The 25,732-nt window shown below is 39.0% G+C and overlaps 1 protein-coding gene across 39 annotated transcripts in view; it reads left to right on the top strand.

Annotated features, from left to right (window-relative positions):
• Positions 1-25,732, top strand: part of DENND1B (DENN domain containing 1B) — a 363,581-nt gene that overhangs the window by 115,090 nt on the left and 222,759 nt on the right. For 34 of the 39 annotated variants that reach the window (XR_014055159.1, XR_014055160.1, XR_014055177.1 and 31 more), the window contains 3 exons: positions 10,885-10,954; positions 18,237-18,317; positions 24,554-24,607. Coding sequence is in view for 11 of the 39 variants with exons in the window: in XM_081495284.1 (XP_081351410.1) it covers positions 10,885-10,954; positions 18,237-18,317; positions 24,554-24,607 (205 nt within the window). In the remaining 28 variants the exon portion in view is untranslated. Of the gene's footprint in view, positions 1-10,884; positions 10,955-18,236; positions 18,318-23,306; positions 23,367-24,553; positions 24,608-25,732 lie in introns of all 39 variants that reach the window. The other 5 variants (XR_014055156.1, XR_014055157.1, XR_014055158.1 and 2 more) reach the window with 1 other exon arrangement.

The raw sequence follows: 25,732 nt of genomic DNA on the forward strand, positions 1-25,732 counted from the left end.
ATCTTGTTCTTGAAGCTGTCTTTTGTGCAGAATATTGCATTTATATTGAAACACATGAAATTTTTAGGTATTCTGTTGTGAGATAATAATGAATTGATTATTTATAGGTCATTTTCAGTGTCAGTGATTTAAGATTCTTTAATAGAAATAAATAATTTCTCCTGTTGTCTTTATGATATCCTGTTAAACACTTTAAATTGTTTACTTTTGTGATCAACTATATCTCCATAAAAATCGATTCATTTCTTTTACCATGTAATTGTCTTAGTTCATGTTTTAATCATCTAAATTTTAAAAGAAAACTTATATCTCTTGAGTTTTTGTTGCTATCTAATAGTTTAAAATATTTTAGGTCCTTCAAGAGTAGTCATAATGAAAATGGAATACACTTAAGCATGTTTAAGATTTTTAATACAAAGTAAAATTAAGTACAAATTGGTAGTAAATGTTCTTTAAGACAGCAAAAAATAACTCTGTGTTGGATTTCTTGAATAGCAAAGTTAGAGATGGCCATGGTAGTACTAATAGTAGCAAATTAACAGCAACATCACTTAGTGTTTGTTTACTATAAATCAAACATTTTGCTAAGTGATTTATATACATTAATAAAAATGACTCTATACATTAGAGTTCTGACCTAGAAAGCTTGCACATAATGCTTTAAAGCTATTTTGCATTCTGAATGATGCTATTATAAGATTTGAAAGTAATTTAAATTTATGTTATAATTCTAAACTAGAAATCTGTACACCATGCTATCAAAACCATGGTTTCTTTTTCTACTGGATTTATACCGTTACAAGATTTGGAAGTGAGTGTATTTAATTTCTATGTTTCATTCACCTTTTAGAAAAAATATTAGAATTCAGATTAATTTAATATAAAAGTTAATAAAATTTTGAATTTTGTGTGCTTTAGCCTTTTCTATGGCATATTTGTCCTGCTTTAACAAAATTTCAAAAATACCCTAAAGTAGTACTAATTTAAATCGTGCCACTGTTTGTACTTAGCATTGCTTTAGTACGATAGTAGAAATGCAAGAAATAATATTTTCTCTAATTTAATTAACATAATTTTACAACTATAAAATTGTCGCCACGGGTTCAAAACGAAGTAAGTACCCTCATAAGGAAGACAGACTAGGCTTTGGTGCCTTTGTAGTCTCCCCCGCCCCTGACTCATACCAAACTGGAGGCTTTCACACTCTTCCTTGAGGCAAGTCCCTTAGAAGCAGAATGTTTCAATTTTACACATTTTGCGTCAATTTTCCAGACAGAAAAACAGCCTCTAGACATTAGAGGTTTTTCTACGAAAGGCAGTTTCCTTAGTTTTATTTGATTACTCTGAGTTAGGTTCCTGCTGATCACCGAGACTGTTAGTAGTTACCTGACTGCTTGACAAAAAACATTTCCTTTCCTTTATTTAACCTTTGACTTTTAGATGTAAAAGTTTTATCAGCTCAATATGATAGTGGGAGCCCAAGTGTGGGGGAAGTCTCCTTGCTGTTCAGTGGACTTGTGGTTTTCCTGAGACATCTGTCCCTGGCCTTATAGCTTCATGAAAAGGAAATAATCTCATAACTAACCTTTGAAGAACCTCCTGTTTTCTGTTTTAAAATGATTTGGTCCTAATGTCTCTGTTTTACATTTATGTATATTTACAAGACTGTGAGAGTCACAGGAATCTTTTGCTAAAGAATGACATTTTCAGTTTTATAAAATACAAGTAAAACATTTTACCTAGACATTATATGTTTAATACATTTTTAACAACTTTCTGGGATGTTTGTTTGGTTGTAAGGCATTTTGAATGTCTTTGGGACTGTAAAATTTAGTGAAAACTTATTTTGACTTAATGATAATTAGGTGTTTATACATTAGTTAAAAATTAATTGCTTTGAATATTTGAAAATTATCTAAGAAACCACAGAAATAAAAATATGAGAATAACATTTCTTATCTGAGCAAGGCTAGCTTATAAAATTTATAATGTTTATTACACACACATATATATGTGTGTGTATATGTATTTTTTGAGCACACTTTTGTTTTTAAAATGTGCAGTGGAACCTTGTTAAAATATTTGACTTACTACTTGGTGTACCCTGGACCGTTTTGTTGTCACATATAAAGTGAGCAGGACTTCATGCCGTGCAGTTGTCTGTATCGGGGGTGGCGAATTCAGTTACCTGTAAGGACAGCTCAGGGACCAAAATGAGATAAGCAAGTTTGGCTGACAATAGGAAACTGGGGTGATCTAAAGAAATGGCACATACCACATCCAAAGATAAACTGTTACTCAACTCTAGATTTTTGCTGAAAAGTGAAAAAAAAATGTGTGACCAGCACTGCCAGTTCTTTTGATTTGTAGGGGAAGAAATGTAGGTTTTTAAGTGAATTACCTGTTTTAGAAGTTGGCTGCTTACTCAGTTCAACAGCCACGGTGTGTTGCCCAAACAACAGTATGACCGTGGGCTGGAATGTCTGCTTGTAGCCAGTCTGCAGCCTCTGCTCTAGATGCTGCTGTTTATTTGCAACAGAAAATGTCCCTGCTTCCCTGACATCCTACGCACATGACTGACTTAGGGAGTAGTCCACTTTGATACAAGTGATGTTTTCTTGAAAAAAAAAAGAATGCTATGTACTCTTAAAGGGGCCAGTTATCACTAAGAACCACTGGGTGTTCACGGAGAGCACAGGGTGTGACTAAACTCAGCTCCTCATGGTGACGGCGCTTACTACTGTGTCAGGCAGTGCTGTTGCAGAAAGAGTCCCATGATCTCTCAGAAACAAATTATATACAGAGAAAAATGTTGGCTAGACAGTAGATATGAGTTGCCAGTCTTCTTATTGATGGAAATATACTGAGATGTTCACAGATTTGTGATGTCTGAGGAGAGATCTTGTGCCATGTTGCAGGCCACATTCTTTTCAGAATTTTTATCTGTAGTGATGAGCATAACAAGCAGTACTAAAATCTCCAGTCGGAAGGAATTACTGATGTGGTGAGTGAAAGAATCAAATCAAAATGTTTATCTGCTGGGAAGTTTCCGCATATGAATAAAATATAAAAAGCAGAAAGAAAGATACTGCTCTGAACATTAGTTAAATAAATCTAATAAGAGACTTGACTTTAGAGCCTTGAGCATCTGTTGCTCAGTTGGAGTGCTAATCGCAGGCTCACTGTTCGGTAGCTTTGTGGCCCTGAATACATTTGTCTTACCTTAGTTTACTCAGATATATATCACGGCATTATTGTAAGAATTACATGAGAGAACACATGTCAAGTACCTAGTGTATTTTTATACACATAGTGAGTGCCTAAGTAGTTTTATCAATATTTTCTGTACTTCCAGTTAATATGAGGAGCCTCTGATGCTTAGATTCTGCTCTCTACTTCTAGATAGACGTAGTTCAGTTCAGTCGCTCAGTTGTGTCCGACTCTTTGCGACCCCATGAATCGCAGCACGCCAGGCCTCCCTGTCCATCACCAACTCCCGGAGTCCACTCAAACCCATGTCCATCGAGTCGGTGATGCCATCCAGCCATCTCATCCTCTGTCGTCCCCTTCTCCTCCTGCCCCCAATCCTTCCCACCATTAGGGTCTTTTCCAGTGAGTCAGCTCTTCACATGAGGTGGCCAAAGTATTGGAGTTTCAGCTTCAGCATCAGTCCTTCCAATGAACACCCAGGACTGAGCTCCTTTAGGAAGGACTGGTTGGATCTCCTTGCAGTCCAAGGGACTCTGAAGACTCTTCTCCAGCACCACAGCATCAATTCTTCGGTGCCTGACTAGTAACTCTTACTGTCCAGATAGCAACAACTAAGCATGATGGAGCCTTAGAGATGACTGTGGGAAATATCCATAGGTGGAAGCCTTGTTGTAATAGTCTTTTTAAATTATCATAGTCTAATTTATAGATGAAGTCATGTTAGAGGAGGTTACAAAACATCCTAGTGTCCGGCAGTGATCTAAATATAGTAGAGTCAAATGTTGGATCAATATGAAAACAAAATCCACTGTGCTCTGTATAAAGATCAAACATAGCTTGGGGATCATGATGCAATTCAGTGAAAGTATTCTTGGAGATAATAAAACATAATAGTAACTCCAAAATACCTCAGTTCAGTTTAGTCGCTCAGTCGTGTCTGACTCTTTGTGACCCCATGAATTGCAGCACGCCAGGCCTTCCTGTCCATCACCAACTCCCGGAGTCTACCCAAATCCATGTCCATCGAGTCGGTGATGCCATCCAACCATCTCATCCTCTGTTGTCCCCTTCTCCTCCTGCCCCCAATCCTTCTCAGCATCAGGGTCTTTTCCAATGAGTCAATTCTTTGCATGAGGTGGCCAAAGTATTGCAGTTTCAGCTTCAACATCAGACCTTCCAATGAACACCCAGGACTGATCTCCTTTAGGATGGACAGATTGGATCTCCTTGCACTCCAAGGGACTCTCAAGAGTCTTCTTCAACACCACAGTTCAAGAGCATCAATTCTGCGGCGCTTAGCTTTCTTCACCGTCCAACTCTCACATCCATACATGACCACTGGAAAAACCATAGCCTTGACTAGACGGACTTTTGTTGGCAAAGTAATGTCTCTGCTTTTAAATATGCTATCTAGGTTGGCCATAACCTTCCTTCCAAGGAGTAAGCATCTTTTAATTTCATGGCTGCAATCACCATCAGCAGTGATTTTGGAGCTCCCAAAAATAAAGTCTGCCACTGTTTCCACTGTTTCCCCATCTATTTGCCATGAAGTGATGGGACCAGATGCCATGATCTTAGTTTTCTGAACGTTGAGCTTTAAGCCAACTTTTCACTCTCCTCTTTCACTTTCATCAAGAGGCTCTTTAGTTCTTCTTCACTTTCTGCCGTAAGGGTGGTGTCATCTGCATATCTGAGGTTATTGATATTTCTCCCGGCAATCTTGATTCCAGCTTGTGTTTCTTCCAGCCCAGCGTTTCTCATGATGTACTCTGCATATAAGTTAAATAAGCAGGGTGACAATATGCAGCCTTGACATACTCCTTTTCCTATTTGGAACCAGTCTGTTGTTCCATGTCCAGTTCTAACTGTTGCTTCCTGACCTGCATACAGGTTTCTCAAGAGACAGGTCAGATGGTCTGGTATTCCCATCTCTTTCAGAATTTTCCACAGTTTATTGTGATCCACACAGTCAAAGGCTTTGGCATAGTCAATAAAGCAGAAATAGATGTTTTTCTGGAACTCTCTTGCTTTTTCGATGATCTAGTGGATATTGGCAATTTGATCTCTGGTTCCTCTGCCTTTTCTAAAACCAGCTTGGACATCTGGAAGTTCACGGTTCACATATTGCTCAAGCCTGGCTTGGAGAATCGTGAGCATTACTTTACTAGCATATGAGATGAATGCAATTGTGCGGTAGTTTGAGCATTCTTTGGCATTGCCTTCCTTTGGAATTGGGATGAAAACTGACCTTTTCCAGTCCTGTGGCCACTGCTGAGTTTTCCAAATTTGCTGGCATATCGAGTGCAGTACTTTCACAGCATCATCTTTCAGGATTTGAAATAGCTCAACTGGAATTCCATCACCTCCACTAGCTTTGTTCGTAGTGATGCTTTCCAAGGCCCACTTGACTTCACATTCCAGGATGTCTGGCTCTAGGTGAGTGATCACACCATCGTGATTATCTGGGTCATGAAGATCTTTTTTGTACAGTTCTTCTGTGTATTCTTACCACCTCTTCTTAATATCTTCTGCTTCTGTTAGGTCCATACCATTTCTGTCCTTTATTGAGCCTATCTTTGCATGAAATGTTCCCTTGGTATCTCGAATTTTCTTGAAGAGATCTCTAGTCTTTCCCAATCTGTTGTTTTCCTCTATTTCTTTGCACTGATCCCTGAGGAAGGCTTCTTTATCTCTCCTTGCTATTCTTTGGAACTCTGCATTCAGATGGGAATATCTTTCCCTTTCTCCTTTGATTTTCGCTTCTCTTCTCTTCCCAGCTATCTGTAAGGCCTCCTCAGACAGCCATTTTGCTTTTTTGCATTTCTTTTCCATGGGGATGGTCTTGATCCCTGTCTCCTGTACAATGTCACGAACCTCTGTCCATAGATCATCAGGCACTCTATGAGATCTAGTGCCTTAAATCTATTTGTCACTTCCACTGTATAATCATAAGGGATTTGATCTAGGTCATACCCGAATGGTCTAGTGGTTTTCCCTACTTTCTTCAATTTAAGTCTGAATTTGGCAATAAGGAGTTCATATATATATATAAATATATATATATAAATATATCAAAATATCCAAAATACCTAGCACTGTTAAATTTTGAAAAGTAAACTGTTAATAATTCATTTTGTTTTATTTTCAAAAACAGGTCCATAATCTTAGAAATGAATATTTTTTTCTATAAGTGTCTTCCTTTTAAACTAATTTTGTTTGTTGTTTTTGGCCGCGCTGGGCCCTCGCTGCTGCCCGGGCTCCTCGCTAGTTGGTGAGCGGGGACTCCTCGCCAGTTGCAGTGTGAGGGCTTCCCCTTGTAGTGGCGTCTTGTGGAGCCTGGCTCTAGGGCCCTGGGCTTCAGTAGTCGCTGTGGGGCCTGGGCTCAGGACTGGCGGTGCGCGGGCGCGGCAGTCGGGGCGCACGGGCCTCGTCCCTGCGCAGTGTGTGTGGTCTTGCTGGGTCGGGTCGAATCCGTGTCTCCTGCACTGGCAGGCGGATTCTTACCGCTGAGCCACCAGGGAAGCCCTTGTATAAGCTTCTTAATGAAAAATTGGATTCCAGCTCATTTCAAAATTTGAAAGGAAATTGAAAGTTGAAGATAACCAATGAAAAGTAATAATGTAAAGATGAGGAAAAAAAAGAATATTTGGTCTAGGGGGAAAAAAAAGATTCTCTCACTTTGTAATAACTTTTAATTATGAGATATTTATTACATGTCGTATTTTTATAGTGGTCAAGGAAGGAGGTTTAAACAGGGTTCCACATTATGTGAATAAGGTGAAATAACAATGTAAGGATTAATAAGTGGCTATGCAAACCAGCTAAAATCAATACATCTTGCTTTATCTTAAGATCTTGAGAACAGGAAAAAAAAAATGACCAGCATGTTCCTTGAATAGATTAAGTTTCAGTTTATCTGAGCATAGAGACCTGAACTGTATAACCCATTGAAATTTTCTTGAAATAGCAGTTTCTTCAGGCCATTGAAAGTTGAAATGTGACTATGAGATGACTACAAATGAAAGAGATTGTAGTGTATCTAGGAACTACCGTGTTTCTTGGCAGGCCATCCCTCATCAACATTATTTCATTGTGTTATAGTGAGTATAAAAAATATGATTGGTAATTGGCCTTGTATTGAGTTGGTAATCTAAAAACAGTATTAGTAATCTTTAAGGTTTTGTTTTTTTGTTTTTGTAAGTGAAAGATATGGTAGAAAATAGATTAACCATCGGCAGTGTTAGAGTGTAGAAGTGTTAGTCACTTCAGTCATGTCTGATTCTTTGTGACCCCATGGACTGTAGCCCACCAGGCTCCTCTGTCCATGGAATTCCCCAGACAGGAATCCTGGAGTGGGTTGTCATGTCTTCCTCCAGGGGATCTTCCCAAACCAGGGATCAAACCCAAGTCTCCTACATTGCAGGCAGATTCTTTACCATCTGAGCCACCAGGGAAGCCTGCATTAGGGTTAAAAAGTGAAAGTGAAAGCCGCGTAGTCATGTCCAACTCTTTGCGACCCCATGGGCTGTACAGTCCATGGAATTCTCCTGGCCAGTATACTGCAGTAGGTAGCCTTTCCCTTTCTCCAGGGGATCTTCCCAACCCAGGGATCCCACCCAAGTCTCCTACATTGCAGGTGGATTCTTTACCAGCTGAGCCACCAAGGAAGCCCAAGAATACTGGAGTGGGTAGGCTATCCCTTCTCCAGGGAATCTTCCTGACCCAGGAATCAAACTGGGGTCTCTTGCATTGCAGGTGGATTCTTTACCAACTGTGCTACCAAACTGGGATTACCAGTACTAACTGACTAACTTCTGATTTTCAGCTTTCCCCCAAGCTGTCAGCGCTTTGGCACATGTTCCCCCCGGGATTTCCCAGGCTCCCGCGTGAAGCTGTCGGCCGGTTGTGACCCCCACCCCACCCTGTCCTTCCCCTGCCCCTCACTCCTGTTTCCGTCTGGACTGGCTGCTCTCAGGCGTTGGCACACCCATCCTTAGACTCCCCTGTTCTTCCTGGGATCCGGCTCCGTATCTGTATCTCCGCGTGTTCCTCGTTTCTGCCTTGATCCTCCATGTTGTTGCTCTCCCAAAATATTCCGGAGAAGGTGAATCTTTGAGTCCCAGAAAGACTGAAAATGCTTTCAGTCTGTCTTCACACTTGATTGATAGTTTCTCTGGACAGAGTTCTAGATTGCAAGGGGTTTATCCTCTGCCCTTGGGCGGCGTATTGTCTGACTTCCCAGAGCTGCTGTTGAGAGAGACATTCTGGGAGGTTTGGGATTCGACGCCTTCGTATGTGACCTGTTTTGTCTCTTTGGAAAGTCTCAGGTGCTTTCTACCCCTGTTCTGGAATTTGACTGTGTTTCTCTGGTTGGGCTCATTTATTTTACAGTTAACTCAGTGGCACTTTCAATGTGGAGATTCATGTCTAAAGTTCTGGGATATTTCAGTAATTTTTAAAAAGAAATTTATTTTTTCCCCTCTTGTCTAAGACCTACTGTTAGTCAACTGCATGACAGTTGAGATTGATACCCTGATATTTTAATATTTTTTCCTATTTTCCATCAGTTTGTCTCTTTAGTCCTTAGGAGATATTCTTGATGTAGTTTCTAACTTTTCTATTGCTTTTAATTTTTTTCAGCATTTGTGTTTTGAATTTCTAAGAACTCTTTCTTGTTATCTAATAAATTTCTTTTTTGACTTTCTCCTTTCTTAGATTTTGTTTTGTATAATAGCATCCTGCTATTATTCAGCTTCTAAGGATGATAATGACAATTTTTGGAACTCTCACCTGTCTGTATTGCCTTTGTTTACTTGGAGTTCCTTTTGTGTTTGTATTCACGTCTGTATTTCCTCAAATATCTGGTGGTTGGACTGTTAATTTGTATTTAAGATAGAGGCATGAAACTGAATTAGAACCATTGTATGTGCAGTGGTGGGTTTCAACTGCAAGAAAATATAGGGCCTTTGAGGTGTTTTTTTCCTTTGAGAGATTCCCGGATCAGTGTTTTAGGACTCCATGGGGGCCAGTCTATTCGCTAATGGTCATTTTCCCTTCTGTTGATACTCAGCTTTTGGTTTTCTCTCACCTGCTGAATCAGTTATTTTTGTTTGCTTATAACCTTTATGAAGGCACTCACCTGTGTTCACCTGTGTTGCTTTCTGTTGCATTTGTCTTTCCTCATTAATTTATACTCTTTCATTCATTTATAGTCATTGTAGTGTCATTTACAAAAGGCACCAGAGAATAATAGATGTATTCAGTGTACTATTACATTTAACAAGAAGTTGGTAGATAGTGACAGCCATCTTCTATATCCTTACTTACTGTTTGTAATGATCATTTTAAAGAACTCTGTAGCATTCTGCAACATGGGCTTCCCTGGTGGCTCAGACAATAAACAGTCTGCCTGCAATTTGGGAGACATGGGTTTGATCCTTGGGTCAGGAAGATCCCCTGGAAAAGGGAATGGCAACCCACTTCAGTATTCTTGCCTGGAGAATCCCATGGACAGAGGAGTCTGGAAGGATACAGGCCATGGGGTTGCAAAGAGTTGGTCACGATTGAGCAAATATGGATAGATATAGCATTCTGCTGAGTAAAGTTACCATAGTTTACCTGACTGTTCTTCTTTAGGCGACTCCTGATTAAAATGCATCATTAACGGTCACATCATATAATCAGACATTACATGAAAAAAATGCAGAAGGAAAGCTGTGTTCCTAAGCTCTAGTCATTGATTTTTAAATTTAAAACATTTATCGAAACTCTTGTCAATATATATCTGTGTAGTAAAAGTATCAGTATTTTCTCTTAAAAATTTTTCTGTTGTAGTCATTCTTTGAAGAAAAAATGAATATTTGCTAATTGATAATTAACTATACTGGTATGTTTTGTGATTTACTCTTATATATGAGAAGTTTACATTTTGATAAACAATTAAAACCTTTGGATAGATTTTAAATATACATACCTTAATTTGAAAAGGAGTACAGATTTTATTTTGTACAGTTGATTTTGGATTTAGCATTATGCTTTCATAAAATTAATTATATTTGTGTCTAGCAAAATGAATCGAAAGGAATTTTAAATTGTATTTGTTTTTGATACTTAAATGCTATTTGTAATAACAGTTTTTAAAATAGGCTTACTTGTAATGATACTTATTTTGAAATTTATCATCTTACATAAACATCAGTTTCTGAAGAATTGATTTAATTAATAAGCCCATAATTCTATTTTGTATATATTCAATTCAGCAATATTTGAAAATAAATGATTATGTTTTTACGTCTTTGATTTAAAAACTTTTTAAAGTTAGTTTTTATTTTATATTATATCTTATATCAGTGGTAAATGTTTATTCAATGAGAGCTTCTGTTGCACTCAGACCATACCTACCATGAAATGCAGCTAAGTGATGTTAGGTGTTTCTAACATAAAATAGAAGTGTGTAATGAATAACCTTTATAATGGAATTTTGGATTCTGATTATTTTATGAAAGCTAATAATGGATTATATGTAAAATTTTACTGTGACAGTAAATAGAATGTGGGTATTGTTCTTTTTTGCCCTATTTTGCTGTCTTGTTTCTTTATTCTAAATGATACATACATACATATATAAAAATATATATACGGACACATTTTTAAGTTATTATTATTATTTTACAGTTACCTGCCATGGTTTGAAGTCTATTACAAGCTCCTGAATACTCTGGCAGATTACTTGGCTAAGGAACTGGTAAGCTCTGTGTTTTTCCCTATTTTAAAAATTGTGGTAAAATATACATAATATGAAATTTATCATTTTAACCATCTTTAAGGGTACAGTTCTGTACCATTAAGTGCATTCTTATTGTTTTGCAGTAGATACCAACATCTTTATAACCTTTTTACTTCCCAAATTGAATCTCTGTAACCATTAAACTAAAAGACACTTGATCCTTCTTTGCAAGGAAAGCTTTGATAAACCTAGACAGCATACTAAAACCAGAGACATCACTTTGGCAATAAAGGTCTGTCTAGTCAAAGCTATGGTTTTTCCATTAGTCTTGTACGCATGTGAGAGTTGAACCATATAACAGGCTGAGCACCGAAGAACTGATGCTTTTAAATTGTGATGTTGGAGAAAACCCTTGAAAGTCCCTTGGACAGCAAGGAGATCAAACCAGTCAATCCTAAAGGAAATGAACCCTGAATATTCATTGGAAGGACTGATGCTGAAGCTGAAACTCCAGTACTTTGGCCACCTGGTGCGAAGAGCGTACTCATTGGAAAAGACCCTGATTCGGGGAAAGACTGAAGGCAGGAGGAGAAGGGGGCAACAGAGGATGAGATGGTTATATAGCATCACTGACTCAATGGAAGAGTTTGAGCAAACTCCAGGACATAGTGAAGGACAGGGAAGCCTGGTGTGTTGCCGTCCACGGGTTGGAAAAGAGTTGGACACGACTGAGCGATAGAACAACAACCACCACCTCCTGTACGTAGAAAAATACGATACAGATCCTTCTGTGACTGGCTTATTTCACTTCCTGTTTTCGAGTTCCATCCATATTGTGGCATGTGTCAGAGTTCCCTTCCTGTTTAAGGTTGAGTAGTATTCAATTATTCACACACTCCGTTTCATTTATTCATATGTAGATGAACACTTGGGCTGCTTCCATCTTTTGGCTCTTGTGAGCAAAGCTGCTATGAACATGGGTGTGCAAATACCTGTTTTGAGTCTGTGTGTTCAGATCTTTTGAGTGTATACCCAGAAGTAGAATTGCTGAATAGTATTGTAATTCTGTGCTTAATTTTTTGAAGAACTGCCATAATGTTTTCCACCGTGCTTTCATAAATTTACATTCCCGCCAGCAACACACAGGTTCCCAGTTTTCACACACCCTCCCTGAGACTTCTTATTTTTTGCTTTGTTTTCATAATTGCCATTCTGATGGGTGTGAAGTAGTATATGATTGTGGCTTTAATGTGCATTTCCCTAAAGATGAACAATGTAGAGTCTTTTCCTGTGTTTATTGGTTATTAAATGTCTTCTTTGCTGAAATGTTTATTCCAGTCCTTTGCCATTTTTAAACTGTATTTTCATATTGTTGTTGAGTGGGAGCTTTTTATATATTCAGATATTGTCAGATACATCATCTGCAGATGTTTTCTCCCATTACTTTACTTTGTTGATAGTGTCCTCTGCTGCACAAAATGTTTTAACTTTAAAGAAGAATAATTTATCTGTTTTTTTCTTTTGTTGTTTTGTGCTTTTGGTGTCATGTCAAGAAATAATTTTCAAATACAGTGTCATGAAGCTTTCCTTTTTCCTTCCAAGAGTTTTAGCTCTTACATTTATTTTTATATCTTTATCCTTTTTTCTTAAAAATAAACACAAAACAGACACCGAAGTTCGCTTTGAATTAATGAACATCTGTGGGATGATAATTTTTAAAACGTAAAATTAAGTGTTTAGTCATTCAGTTGTGTCTGCCTCTTCAACGCCGTGGACTGTAGCCCACCATATTCTTATCTCTAAGAATGACCTTTCTGAAACCTGATTATGTCCTTTTACTGCTTATAATATTTTCAGTGCCTTCTTTTTTTCTTAGAATGAAATTTAAATGTGTGCAGACTAACACATTAGAAGTTTCATGATCTGGCATCTGATAGTCCTTCCTGGCTTATCTGCTCCCACTTTTCTACACCTGATGGACCATCCCGTTATTTGGAGCTACTTAAATTTCCTAGGACATAACTCCACACGGTTGTCTTTCAGGAGTTTAGGTCACTTGCTCATGATTCCTGGTAAAACACTCAGCTTTTAAGATTCAGTTTAAATATCTTTAAAAATGGACCTAAATTCAGTGCAAATACTACTCCAGATACTTTTTACTAAATAGAATTTAAATGCATTATTAATAAATTAAGACAATGTATTACTAATAAATTAAGAAAATAGATTTACTCTTAGGGTGAGCAATCTCATAATTTGGCAATCAAATTTTATTATTGTAATAGCAATAGTGTTTGTCAAAAGTCCAGAGTTTGTGAGCATGTATGTAACTATTTCCTTCTCTACACTTGATGTGCTTAATTCTGTGAAATATTCATTAGAAGGTCATTTTACACTTGAACAATTTTATGTTTCAGCTATTCAGTCTTTCATTTTCCTAAGAAAATGACTGGAAATAACAGTATTCAATAATTTCATTGAAACCTAAAAACCAGAATTCAGTTTCACGCTAATTTCTGATTCTTTGTGTTTTTGAGTAAACATGTGGAACCAGCATCACTCATATTAGTTGTCCACGTTTTGATTACTTTCAGAAACTCATTGATGACTTATTGTATGGCATGTGCTCCCTGAGACCATATGTAATACTGGAATATAGAAAAGAAAATACTGTGGTTTTCTTAGAACAGGAAATGAGGGAGACTACATTTGTATTCCTAATTAGAGGGGAAAAATGTTTTAAGTTCATAGTATTAGTTCAGTAGCTGGAAATAAATGTATGAGTGTAATAATTTTTCTTTTCACTTTTAATCCAGTGCCACAGGTTATTTATTAATAGATTGGAATTTAGATTTCAGAATCAGTTATCCTTGTCTGATCAATATCAGGCAACTGCCAAGAACTCTAAAATGCTAGACTTGAAAAAAATTTATGTAACTATAAGAAGTTTGTGTAGACAACACCAGTATCTTCCAGAATACCCTGTGGTGTATTTCACTGCCTGAATGGTCCAGTGATGAACACTTTAATATCCACCTTTTTTTTAAGGTCATTCTAGAGAGAAGTCCAGATAGGCAGTTTTGAGTGCACACTTTTGCAAGCATTTATACAGATCTGAATTAAGTTTTCATAGTCAAGTTAGAAGAGAAATTGGGAGAAATCATGTGTCTCATATCCATATCCCTTAAAATGATTACCTGCTTTTGCCTTTGCTTTATTCTCTCACCATAATAAAGAATGAAAGTACGCATAATAAAGAGAGAATGAGTATGCAAGCATATTCATGTATATGCAAAGCTTCCTTCATGTATTCATTATTGGATTTGTATGTGCACTCATCTCACATGCTAGTAAAGTAATGCTCAAAATTCTCCAAGCCAGGCTTCAGCAATACGTGAACCGTGAACTTCCAGATGTTCAAGCTGGTTTTAGGAAAGGCAGAGGAACCAGATATCAAATTGCCAATATCCGCTGGATCATCGAAAAAGCAAGAGAGTTCAGAAAAACATCTATTTCTGCTTTATTGACTATGCCAAAGCCTTTGACTGTGTGGATCACAATAAACTGTGGAAAATTCTGAAAGAGATGGGAATACCAGACCATCTGACCTGTCTCTTGAGAAACCTGTATGCAGGTCAGGAAGCAACAGTTAGAACTGGACATGGCACAACAGACTGGTTCCAAATAGGAAAAGGAGTATGTCAAGGCTGTATATTGTCACCCTGCTTATTTAACTTATATGCAGAGTACATCATGAGAGACGCTGGGCTGGAAGAAACACAAGCTGGAATCAAGATTGCCGGGAGAAATATCAATAACCTCAGATATGCAGATGACACCACCCTTATGGCAGAGAGTGAAGAAGAACTAAAGAGCCTCTTGATGAAGGTGAAGGAGGAGAGTGAAAAAGTTGGCTTCAAGCTCAATGTTCAGAAAACTAAGATCATGGCATCTGGTCCCATCACTCCATGGGAAATAGATGGGGAAACAGTGGAAACAGTGTCAGACTTTATTTTTTGGGGCTCCAGAATCACTGCTGATGGTGACTGCAGCCATGAAATTAAAACACGCTTACTCCTTGGAAGGAAGGTTATGGCCAACCTAGATAGCATATTTAAAAGCGGAGACATCACTTTGCCAACAAAAGTCCGTCTAGTCAAGGCTATGGTTTTTCCAGTGGTCATGTATGGATGTGAGAGTTGGACGGTGAAGAAAGCTGAGCGCCGCAGAATTGATGCTCTTGAACTGTGGTGTTGGAGAAGACTCTTGAGAGTCCCTTGGACTGCAAAGAGATCCAATCAATCCATCCTAAAAGAGATCAATCCTGGGTGTTCATTGGAAGGTCTGATGTTGAAGCTGAAACTCCAATACTTTGGCCACCTCATGCGAAGGGTTGACTCATTGGAAAAGACCGTAATGCTGGGTAGGATTGGGGGCGGGAGGAGAAGGGGACGACAGAGGACGAGATGGTTGGACGGCATCACCGACTCGATGAACATGGGTTTGGGTAGACTCCGGGAGTTGGTGATGGACAGAGCGGCCTGGCATGCTGCGATTCATGGGGTCGCAAAGAGTCGGACACGACTGAGCAAGTGAACTGAACTGAACTGAACTGAACTGCACATCAGAGTACATTACTGTTGTGCAAATCCCATAAGGTAGATGTGTTATACATTCTATATAATCCCATTTATCATGGGCTGAGTAGCAACCAGGAGCTACCTAGAAGAGAAATGTTTAGAATGTTGCATCTTGCATCAAACTTGCATCTTAGCACACCAATCTTACTTAAATTGTATCTATTAAAAATTAAGTCTGTGATTTTAAAATTAAAATGGAAAATGCAAGTGTTCTCTTGCACCAGTTATCCAAGTTGCAAATGCAAAGGAAAAATTCTTAAAGCAAATTGAAAGTACTGCATAAGTGAACACAGAAATCAGAAAGCAAAACAGCCTTACATGTTACTGCTATGGAGAAAGTCTAGTGGCCTAAATAGACAGTCAGACTAGATGTCACAACATTCCTTCAAGCCAAAGCCCAATCCAGAGCAATCCCTACCTGTCTTCAATTCTCTGAAGGTTGAGAGCGGTCAAGAGGCTGCAGAAGGAAAGGTCAAAGCTGGCAGAGGTTGGTTCATGAGGATTAAGGAAGGAGGCTGTCTCCATAACATGAAAGTGCGAGGTAAAGCAGCACTCGCTGCGAGTTACCCAGAAGACCCAGCTAAGATAATTCGTGACGGTGGCTGCCCTGAACAACAGGTGTTCAGTGTAGATGAAGATGAAACAGTCTTATAGGAAGATGCCGTCTAGGACTTTCATAGGCAGACAGAAGAGGTCAATGCCTGGTTTCAAAGCTTCAGGGGACAGGCTGACTCACTTGTTAGGGGCTAATGCAGCTGGTGACTTGAAGTCGAAGTCAGTGTTCATTTGCCATCTGAAAATCCTGGAATCTCCTAAGAATTATGCACAGTCTGTGCTCTACAAATAGACTAACAGCACATCTGTTGACAGCATGGTTTACTGAATATTTTAAACCCAGTGTTGAGACATACTGCTTAGAAAAAAAAAATCCTTTCAAAATATTACTGTGCATTAATGTACCTGGTCACCCAAGAGCTTTTTTTTTTTTTTTTTTTAATTTCTTTATTTTAATTGGGGCCTAATTACTTTACAGTATTGTGGTGATTTTTGCCATACATTGCCATGAATTGGCCATGGGTGTACATGTGTCTCCCGGTCCTAACTCCCTCCCCATCCCATCCTCTGGGTTGTCCCAGTGCACTGGCTTTGAGTGCCCTGGTTCATGCATTGAACTTGGACTTCACCCAAGAGCTTTGATAGACATGGACAATATTGTTGTTGTTTTTTTTTCTTTCATGCCTGCTAACACACCATTCATCCTTCAGCCCATTGATCAAGGACTAATTTTGACTTTTTATTATTATCATTATTTAAACTTTATTATATTTATTAGTTATTAAGTCATATTGTTTAAAAAATAGCAGGAGATGCAGGAGACACTGGTTTGATCCCTGGGATGGGAACATCCCCTGGAGAAGGAGATAGCGACCCGCTCCAGTATCCTTTTTTTTTTTTTTTCCTTTTTCCACTCCAGTATTCTTCCCTGGGAAATCCCATGGACAGAGGAGCCTGGTAAGCTACTCTCCAAGGGGTCACAGAGTCTGGCACAACCTAGTGACTGAGCACACACAGCACACGTCTAAAAAGTACATTTCAGAAGACTGCAGCTGCCATAGGTACTGATTCCGCTGGTGGATCTGGGCAAAGTAAATTGAAAACCCTCTGGAAAGGATTCACCATTTTAGGTGCCATTGAGAACATTTTTGATTCATGGGGAAAGGTCAGAATGTCAGTGTACACTGTAACTTAAGTAAGTTAATTCCAGCCCGGTTGGATGACTCTAAGTTGGCGGGATTCAGGACTTCATTGGTGGAAGAAGCTGCAGATGTGGCAGAAATAGCAAGAGAACTAGAAGTGGAGCCTGAAGATGTATCTGAGTTGCTGCAGTCTCATAATAAAACTCAAACAGGTGAGGAGTTGCTTCTTATGGATGAGCAGAGAAAATGGCTTTTTGAGATGGAATCCGGATGCTGTGAAGACTGTTGAAATGACAACAAAGGATTCAAAACATTGAGTGAGCTTCATTGATAAAGCAGCGGCAGGGTTTGAGAGGATTGGCTCCAGTTGTGAAAGAAGTTCTACTGGGGGTGAATGCTGTCAGCAGCGCTGCAGGCTGCAGAGAAATGGTTCACGAAAGGAAGAGCCAGTTGATGCCGCAAACTTCACATGGTCTTATTTTAGACATTGGCACAGCCACCCCAGCCTTCAGCATCCACCACCCTTCAGCATCCACCACCCTGATCCGTCAGCACCATCAACATTGAGGTCAGACCCTCCACCAGGGAAAAAATTATGACTTGCTGAAGGCTCTGATGGCGGTTAGCATTTTTTAGCAATAAAATATTTTAACTTAAGGTGTGACATGTGTTGTTTTTTTTTTTTTAAGGCACGATGGTATCATTCATTTTAGTAGACTACAAAGTAGTGTAAACACAACTTTTATATGCACTAGCATGCCAAAAAATTCACGAGACTCGTTATTGCTATACTCGCTTGTTTGCGGTGGTCTAGAATGCGCGCGTCATTTCTCCAGGGTCTGCCTGTGTGTGAAACGTGTCTGACATGAGTAGGCGCAGCAAATGATTTTGTCAAGCAGTTTTAATTGTTTTTACTTAATTGCTATTTCATTTATAAAATGTACTTTTTTTTTTAAACTCTAGGAAAATGATTTGAATGAAACTCTGAGATCTCTCTATAACCATCCAGTACCGAAGGCAAACACCCCTGTCAACCTGAGTGTGGTGAGTACTGAGTCCATATTTGATGCTTTGAGCCACAGCGGTGTGGAAACCCCACTGAGTCACCTCCTGGGGAGACTTTACTGCCAGTGCTGACTTTACCACCTGGTGATATTGAGGCTCCCTGACACGCTTTAACTATCGTAACATGATTTGATAGAGGTATATTTTGGTAGTTGTTAAATCACAGATTTTAAAAAAAATTATATGCTAAAGGTAACCAAATCCGTGAGAACATTTTGATTGTGAGGAACACTGGTTTTCATGTAGAATGTATCCATAATAAGGAACCCCCCCCACCCCAAACAATGAGTGTAGCCCACCAGGGTTCTCTGTCCATGGGATTCTCCGGGCAAGAATACTGGAGTGGGTTGCCATTCCCTTATCCGGGGGATCTTCTCAACCCAAGGACTGAACCTGGGTCTCCTGCATTGCAGGCAGATTCTTTACCATCTGATCCACCAGGAAGCCCCATGTGTACAATACTCCTCACAAAATGAAAACAGTTACATACTGGGCATTGAGAATACACCACATAACCAACTAGACAACAAATGTTCTGGGTGAAAAATCTACTTTTTTCCCATTCTTCAATATATCTTTTAGTATAATCACCAAACACTGGAAATAAAATTGAGTTTGTCAAAGCAGTAAGCATTGGTGGTATAGATTATTTACTACTGTTAATAAACTGTGCTGTGTATAACTAAAATCACACTAGTAGTTTGGAAGGCTCTGTAAGTATTCAGAATTAATAATCACAAAAAATACAGATGTTTTAATTAATTTGGCATACCAGATAGAAGGTTAAATTTTACCTATGTTGATTTTGCTTCTTCCAAAGTAATAATAAACTATCCTAGTTAAAAAAGGAAAATATATAATGATGTAGGAGAAATTGAAGGAAAAAGCAGTTTGAAATGTCTATAATAGTGTTAATAAGTCTTTTGGACTTTTTTTGCAAGATAAAGAAACTGTTAGCCTTTTTATACTCTTTCTTGTGTAATAACTTTCTTCTTGCTTAAATTTCTCCCTATCATGTTGTTTGATAATAGTGATTTCATTCTTCCTGTTTCTAGTGTCAGCACGTAGTCTGGGTGCTCAACGCTTTATAACAGTCACTAGTCTACAGTTTCTCCTTCACTCTTTTCTGTAAAAGACTGTCAGATTAAACTCCTGCAACTATGTAAGGGTTTCCCAGTAGCTCAGTGGTACAGAATCTGCCTGCCAACGCAGGAGACGGGTTTGATCCCTAGCTCGGGAAGATGCTGTGGAGGAGGAAATGGCAGCGCAGTCCAGTATTCTTGCCTGGAGAATCCCACGGATGGAGGAGCCTGGCGGGCTGTAGTCCTCAGGGTCACAAAGAGTCAGACAACTGAGCATGCGTGCATGCAACTATTAAGCTATAAAGCGCCCTGATGAAAACCTTTAATAGTTCCCCATTTTTTGTAGAAGTTGTCCAGACGCTTGGCCTTTCACGACCAAGCACTTGTTAGCCTCCCTCCAGCTTTTCACTTTTCTGTCTCACTTTTCTCCCCTAAGTTGATTCTCTGCTCTGGTCGCAGTGTTCATCCATCTTCTTGAGTGGACTCTGTGCTTTCCTGGTGGCGCACCTTCCTCTTTTACTGATGCCTCTTTGTGGACCACCCAGCTTTACTCTGGAACTAGCTTGGTCAATGGCACCACACCCCAGTACTCTTGCCTGGAAACTCCCGTGGATGGAGGAGCCTGGTGGGCTGCAGTCCATGGGGTCGCGAAGAGTCGGACACGACTGAGCGACTTCACTTTCACTTTTCCCTTTCATGCATTGGAGAAGGAAACGGCAACCCACTCCAGTGTTCTTGCCTGGAGAATCCCAGGGATGGGGGAGCCTGTTGGGCTGCCGTCTATGGGGTTGCACAGAGTCGGACACGACTGAAGCGACTTAGCAGCAGCAGCAGCTCAGTTCCCACCTTTGTGAACCACGTTCCTCTTTTACTGATGCCTCTGTGTGGACGACCCACCTTTACTCTGGAGCTAGCTCAGTCCCCACCTTTGTGAGCCGTTTCCTTGTCCTGGCAGCACAGGGTATCCTCTGCCCCTTTTTTTCTGCTTAATGTCCAAGTGGAAATGTTCAGTAGTTGGGGGCTGGAAAGTGAAGGATATCCTGGAATTTTCCACCCTTATCTGGGAGTCGTCTGCAGACTTGGTTGTAGGCCTGGGAGATTTAAAGGCCAGGATGCAGAGAGGACAGAGGAGCAGCGAGGGCTGGCTGTGTGGTTGAGGAGAGCAGAGGGAGGAGGGGCCGGAGGGCGGAGAGCAGTCAGGGAGGAGCTCAGATTTGTTGTCATTGAAGCCAATGGAGTGCAGGTTCACGGTGAGTAGGAAGGAAGTAGAAACAACAACGAAAAATGCCCAAGAGTAAGAAGAAAGGCTCTCGGTTTTCTGAAAATTGGTGTTTTTCTTTGACAGAGTTGTGTTTATTATGTGATTCTAACAGTTTGTTAAATGGTGAATAAATATACTGTAGGTGCTAGGATCGGAGAGGCAGTTACTACAGAGAGTTGAGAAATAAAAGTGTATTCTCTAAGTTTGATTATCGTATTTGTTCAGGAGTAAATATCTTATAAAAATACATATCAGAAATATTGGACATTGAAGAACTTCACCTTTATTGATAAGAAGTATACGTCAAAGACTATAGACCTGTGTGTAAAACAGGATACCTAATTCTTAATACCTAAAGACTAGAAGATTTTGGTTTAAAAGAAAAAGTCACTAAACGTGTAATATGAGGCAAAAAAGTTAACTTTTTTGATGTAAGATATACTGTGAAAAGCTATTTGAATGTTAGCTGCCAGTAAATTGAAATTTTGCCTGATATGGAGAGGATTTTTATTATATCTGAAATAATCTTGATAAAGGAATTTGAATGACTGTGTTGTATTTCTAGGTATGATAGTTTTATAATTTAAGCCTTACACGTAAGCTTTTGAATCAATAGTCTGTCATAGGTTTCAAACTTTTGTTTGCCTATTGTCAGTGCAGTATCTTGCTGCTGCTAAGTCGCGTCAGTCGCGTCCGACTCTGTGAGACCCCATAGACGGCAGCCCACCAGGCTCCTCCGTCCCTGGGATTCTCCAGGCAAGAATACTGGAGTGGGTTGCCATTTCCTTCTCCAGTGCATGAAAGGGAAAAGTGAAAGTGAAGTCGCTCAGTCGTGTCCGACTCTTAGGTATTGGTAAATCTAGCTGGTAAAGTCCACATAGTGACTTCATTTGACTTCAGTAACAGGTTATTAACTCATGTGCTAGTGCTTTGCTGTTCAGTTCAGTTCAGTCACTCAGTCATGTCTGACTCTTTGAGACTCCATGGACTGCAGCGCGCCAGGCTTTCCTGTCCATCACCAACTCCCGGAGCTTGCTAAAACTCGTGTCTATTCAGTCAGGGATGCCATCCAACCATCTCATCCTCTGTCGTCCCCTTCTCCTCCCACCTTCAATCTTTCCCAGCATCAGGGTCTTTTCCAATGAGTCAGTTCTTCACATCAGGTGGCCAAAGGATTGGAGTTTTAGCTTCAGCATCAGTCCTTCCAATGAATATTCAGGACTGATCTCCTTTAGGATGGACTGGTTGGATCTCCTTGCAGTCCAAGGGACTCTCAAGAGTCTTCTCCAACCCCACAGTTCAAAAGCATCAATTCTTTGGCATTCAGCTTTCTTTATAGTCCAACTCTCACATCCATACACGACTACTGGAAAAACCACAGCCTTGACTAGACGAACTTTTGTTGGCAAAGTAATGTCTCTGCTTTTTAACATGCTGTCTAGGTTGGTCTTAACTTTTCTTCCAAGGAGCAAGCGTCTTTTAATTTCATGGCTGCAGTCACCATCTGCAGTGATTTTGGAGCCCAAAAAAATAAAGTCTGTCACTGTTTCCACTCTTTCCCCATCTATTTGCCATGAAGTGATGTGACCACATGCCCTGATCTTCATTTTCTGAATGTTGAGTTTTATGCCAACTTTTTCACTCTCCTCTTTCATTTTCATCAAGAGGCTCTTTAGCTCTTCGCTTTCTGCCATAAGGGTGGTGTCATCTACGTATCTGAGGTTATTGATATTTCTCCCGACAATCTTGATTCCAGCTTGTGCTTCATCCAACCCAGCATTTCACATGATGTACACTGCATATAAGTTAAATAAGCAGGGTTACAATATACAGCCTTGATGTAATCCTTCCCGATTTGGAACCAGTCTGTTGTTCCATGTCCAGTTCTAACTATTTCTTCCTGACCTGCATACAGGTTTCTCAGAAGGCAGGTAAGGTGTTCTGGTATTCCCATCTCTTTAAGAATTTTCCACAGTCTGTTGTGATCCACACAATCAAAGGCTTTGGCATAGTCAATAAAGCAGAAGTAGATGATATTCTGGAACTCTTGCTTTTTCAATGATCCAATGGATGTTGGCAGTTTGATCTCTGGTTCTGTGCTGTTAATGACTGGCAAAACTCAGATGAAAAAGTTTTGTGATGTCAGGTTAAAATTGATGGCATTAGAAATTTTTGGTCCTTCACAAGTGGAAAAGAAATTTTTTTTCTCCCAGAATTTCTATTAGAAAAATATGACAAATCTTGAGAAACTACTGTGATTTTCTTATAATGTCATTTTCATGAATGTTCCATCACATGAGTTTTCAAGACTTGACATTACAGCCCATTAGAATGTCACAGAGATTTTATGAAATGTTAGTATCTAATGTAACTGCTTGTTTTGAAAGTATATTTCAAAGTCATTAAATATCCACAGAATACTCTCAGTTGAGAATGAAAGTACTTCAAGATTTTTCTAGCATAAAACTAGCAAATGAGCACTTAAAATGCTTATAATTACCGCTTTTCAGGTGTTTTCAGCAGATAATGTGGCTACATGGGTTTTTCTCAAATACACAGCAGATCGTTGTGTAAATTTCTCCCATGAAAGTAAAATATTCATTTTTTTCTCTCATGTATTGTAAGAACCAAGACATATTTATTGCCAGTGAGCAAGTTCTGAAAGAGCAGCCCTCCTTAGCACGGGTGAGTTCAAAGGGCGTTGGCTTCTGAAAATCACTGGGATACATCACTGCGAAATTAATTACTTCTATCACTGTCTTTAAGATTCAACCCAGTCCTTTGAGAAGTGGTAAATTTGCTTCTTAATCATTCAGATTATATTTTCTGTTTATACTATCTTTTAAAGCATAGCACTGTATTTCACTTTATGAAATACAGTGCTTGTAAAAATCTGTCCCAATAAAAGTAGCTGATAGAGACCAAATCCATGCTCACCCTCATGTCAGGGGTGTGGTGTCCAGCTGGGCTCGCTACATGGATATGGTCGCATGGTTTGTCACAAGGTTCCGGACCTTGTTTTTCTGCCTGTAAGTCATACGCTGTGACTGTGCCCACTAGCCTTGCTCTGAGGAGTCTGACGGCGCTCAGGATTGCAAGGATGATTTTCCCCCTTCAATGTTTAATTATAGGATAATATTAACTAGGTCCTTATGTGAGATAGTAAAATGATTTTGGAGATTAATATGAACAGAAAATAAAATGATTTTGGTGATTGAATTGTACTGTGATTCCGTGTGGTAAAGTCTGGGAACGTTCTGTGAAACGTCAAGGTACACAGTGTGATTTTTGTGTAAATATGTCTATGAACTAACTGCTTTATTGCTTTGAAGTATTATAAAAGCTAATTAACATTTGTTTAGTGGGTATATAAAAATCATATTTTGGGGTGAGAAGTTACCTTTCAAGAAGTTTTAAATATTAAAAATTATTTTTTATTGCTGCTTTCCAAATAATACAGTGGCTGATACGTACACAAGAAATTTGTGATGACTCAGTCTTAATACATTTTGATATATTCTTGGGTAAACAAGCCTTTTCTCAGGCTTCCTAAACCAAATATGTTAAAATTATCTATCAGTAATATGCTTTTTTGGTCTTAATACACTTTTTCTAAGATTATTATTTCAATTTTAAAATGAAATATTTTTAATCAAAACTTTTCATATGAGAAACTTATTGTTAAATCTCCTGTAAACCTGCTATATTATTTAAGAATCTCTCAATTTCAACAAATCCTGGACATCAGTCCTTGATTTGTCAATTTAGTTGATACATTTTTAAAATTTTAATCTCAACTTATAAATAATGCCAAATTTTAATTACCAAATTTTAATTCTCCTTTTCTTATGTGATTTATTTCCGTTGATCAGCATTCCTGCTTCATTGCCCCTGATGTAACTGGACTGCCAACCATCCCCGAGAATGTAAGTTTTCTATGTTTTCTATTCTGCTGATATGAATTTTATTTATTTTGGTCTCACAGTTGAAGGATTTCTTGGTAGAGAAATAGAACACATTGTAACTGTGTGAGAAAAAAATGAAAAAATTAAGAATAATGGTGTCATCTCTTTTTCTTTATTTATCTGCTACTTTACCTCCTTTACATCAATTGTAGATAAAACAGATTATATGAGAAAACCTCTTTCTGCCATTTGATGTAGCTCAGTAGGATAGTCTGTACTCAGGTTCTGAGCTCCCTGGATCAGACAGATGAGATGTCTCAGTGAATGTCTCCTGTGTGTGGGGGAATGAGCGTGTGCAATGGGAAATACTTTCACGCAAATAGTCACGTTAGTGAAATGGCCATAGTGCTTAGGTTCCTTGGGGATATAGCTCTGTTCAAATCTTAGATCTTCTCTACTCGGTATCCTGATTTTTAATTTAAGTAATACATGTTTTGTAAGGCTTGAAGGATACTACCAGAAATTATAAAATTGCCACATTTTGCATTTTATTTAGAGTCCTGATTGTATCCTTGCTAGAAATATTTTCAGTGTTTTAGTAGTTATTACAAATTAAAATTCTGCAGAAAAGTTTACCTGGGTAAATGGAATTGACAGGTATACTTTTGGATACTGTGTGAAAAGGAGATGTTTCCTTTCATAAGTTTCTTTTTTTCCAGCTTCATTTTGGAAAGATAAAATGAACCACTACAAATAGTTCTATCAGAAGTGAAGGAAACATCAACTCAGGAATATGTATTATTTTTATATGTACTATACTCTGCTGTCCTCCCGAAAATGAACCTACTGAGTGTTTGGTTTCCAAAAGCACATGGGTTGTGAGTGAATACAGTACAAGAAGACAGCTGTAAATTTCCTGATATGGAAGCAAGGCTGTCAGTGGGGTTTTTAGTACAGATGAGTTCAGTTGCCTCCTGTGGGACGATTGCACTCACCCTGAGGTAGACCATCAAACTCACAGGTCATCCCAGGCCCTCAAGTCCTCTGTGGGCAGGACCTCTGGGTGTCTGGAGGCTGACTGACTTGACATCTGCGTGCCTGCCCCTCACCTCGGGGTTCCCTCCCTTCTAGCTTCTCCTCTTTGTA

The sequence above is a fragment of the Giraffa tippelskirchi genome, chromosome 5 (genome assembly GCF_054371585.1).
Source record: "Giraffa tippelskirchi isolate mGirTip1 chromosome 5, T2T-mGirTip1v1.2.pri, whole genome shotgun sequence".
NCBI lineage: Eukaryota > Metazoa > Chordata > Mammalia > Artiodactyla > Giraffidae > Giraffa > Giraffa tippelskirchi.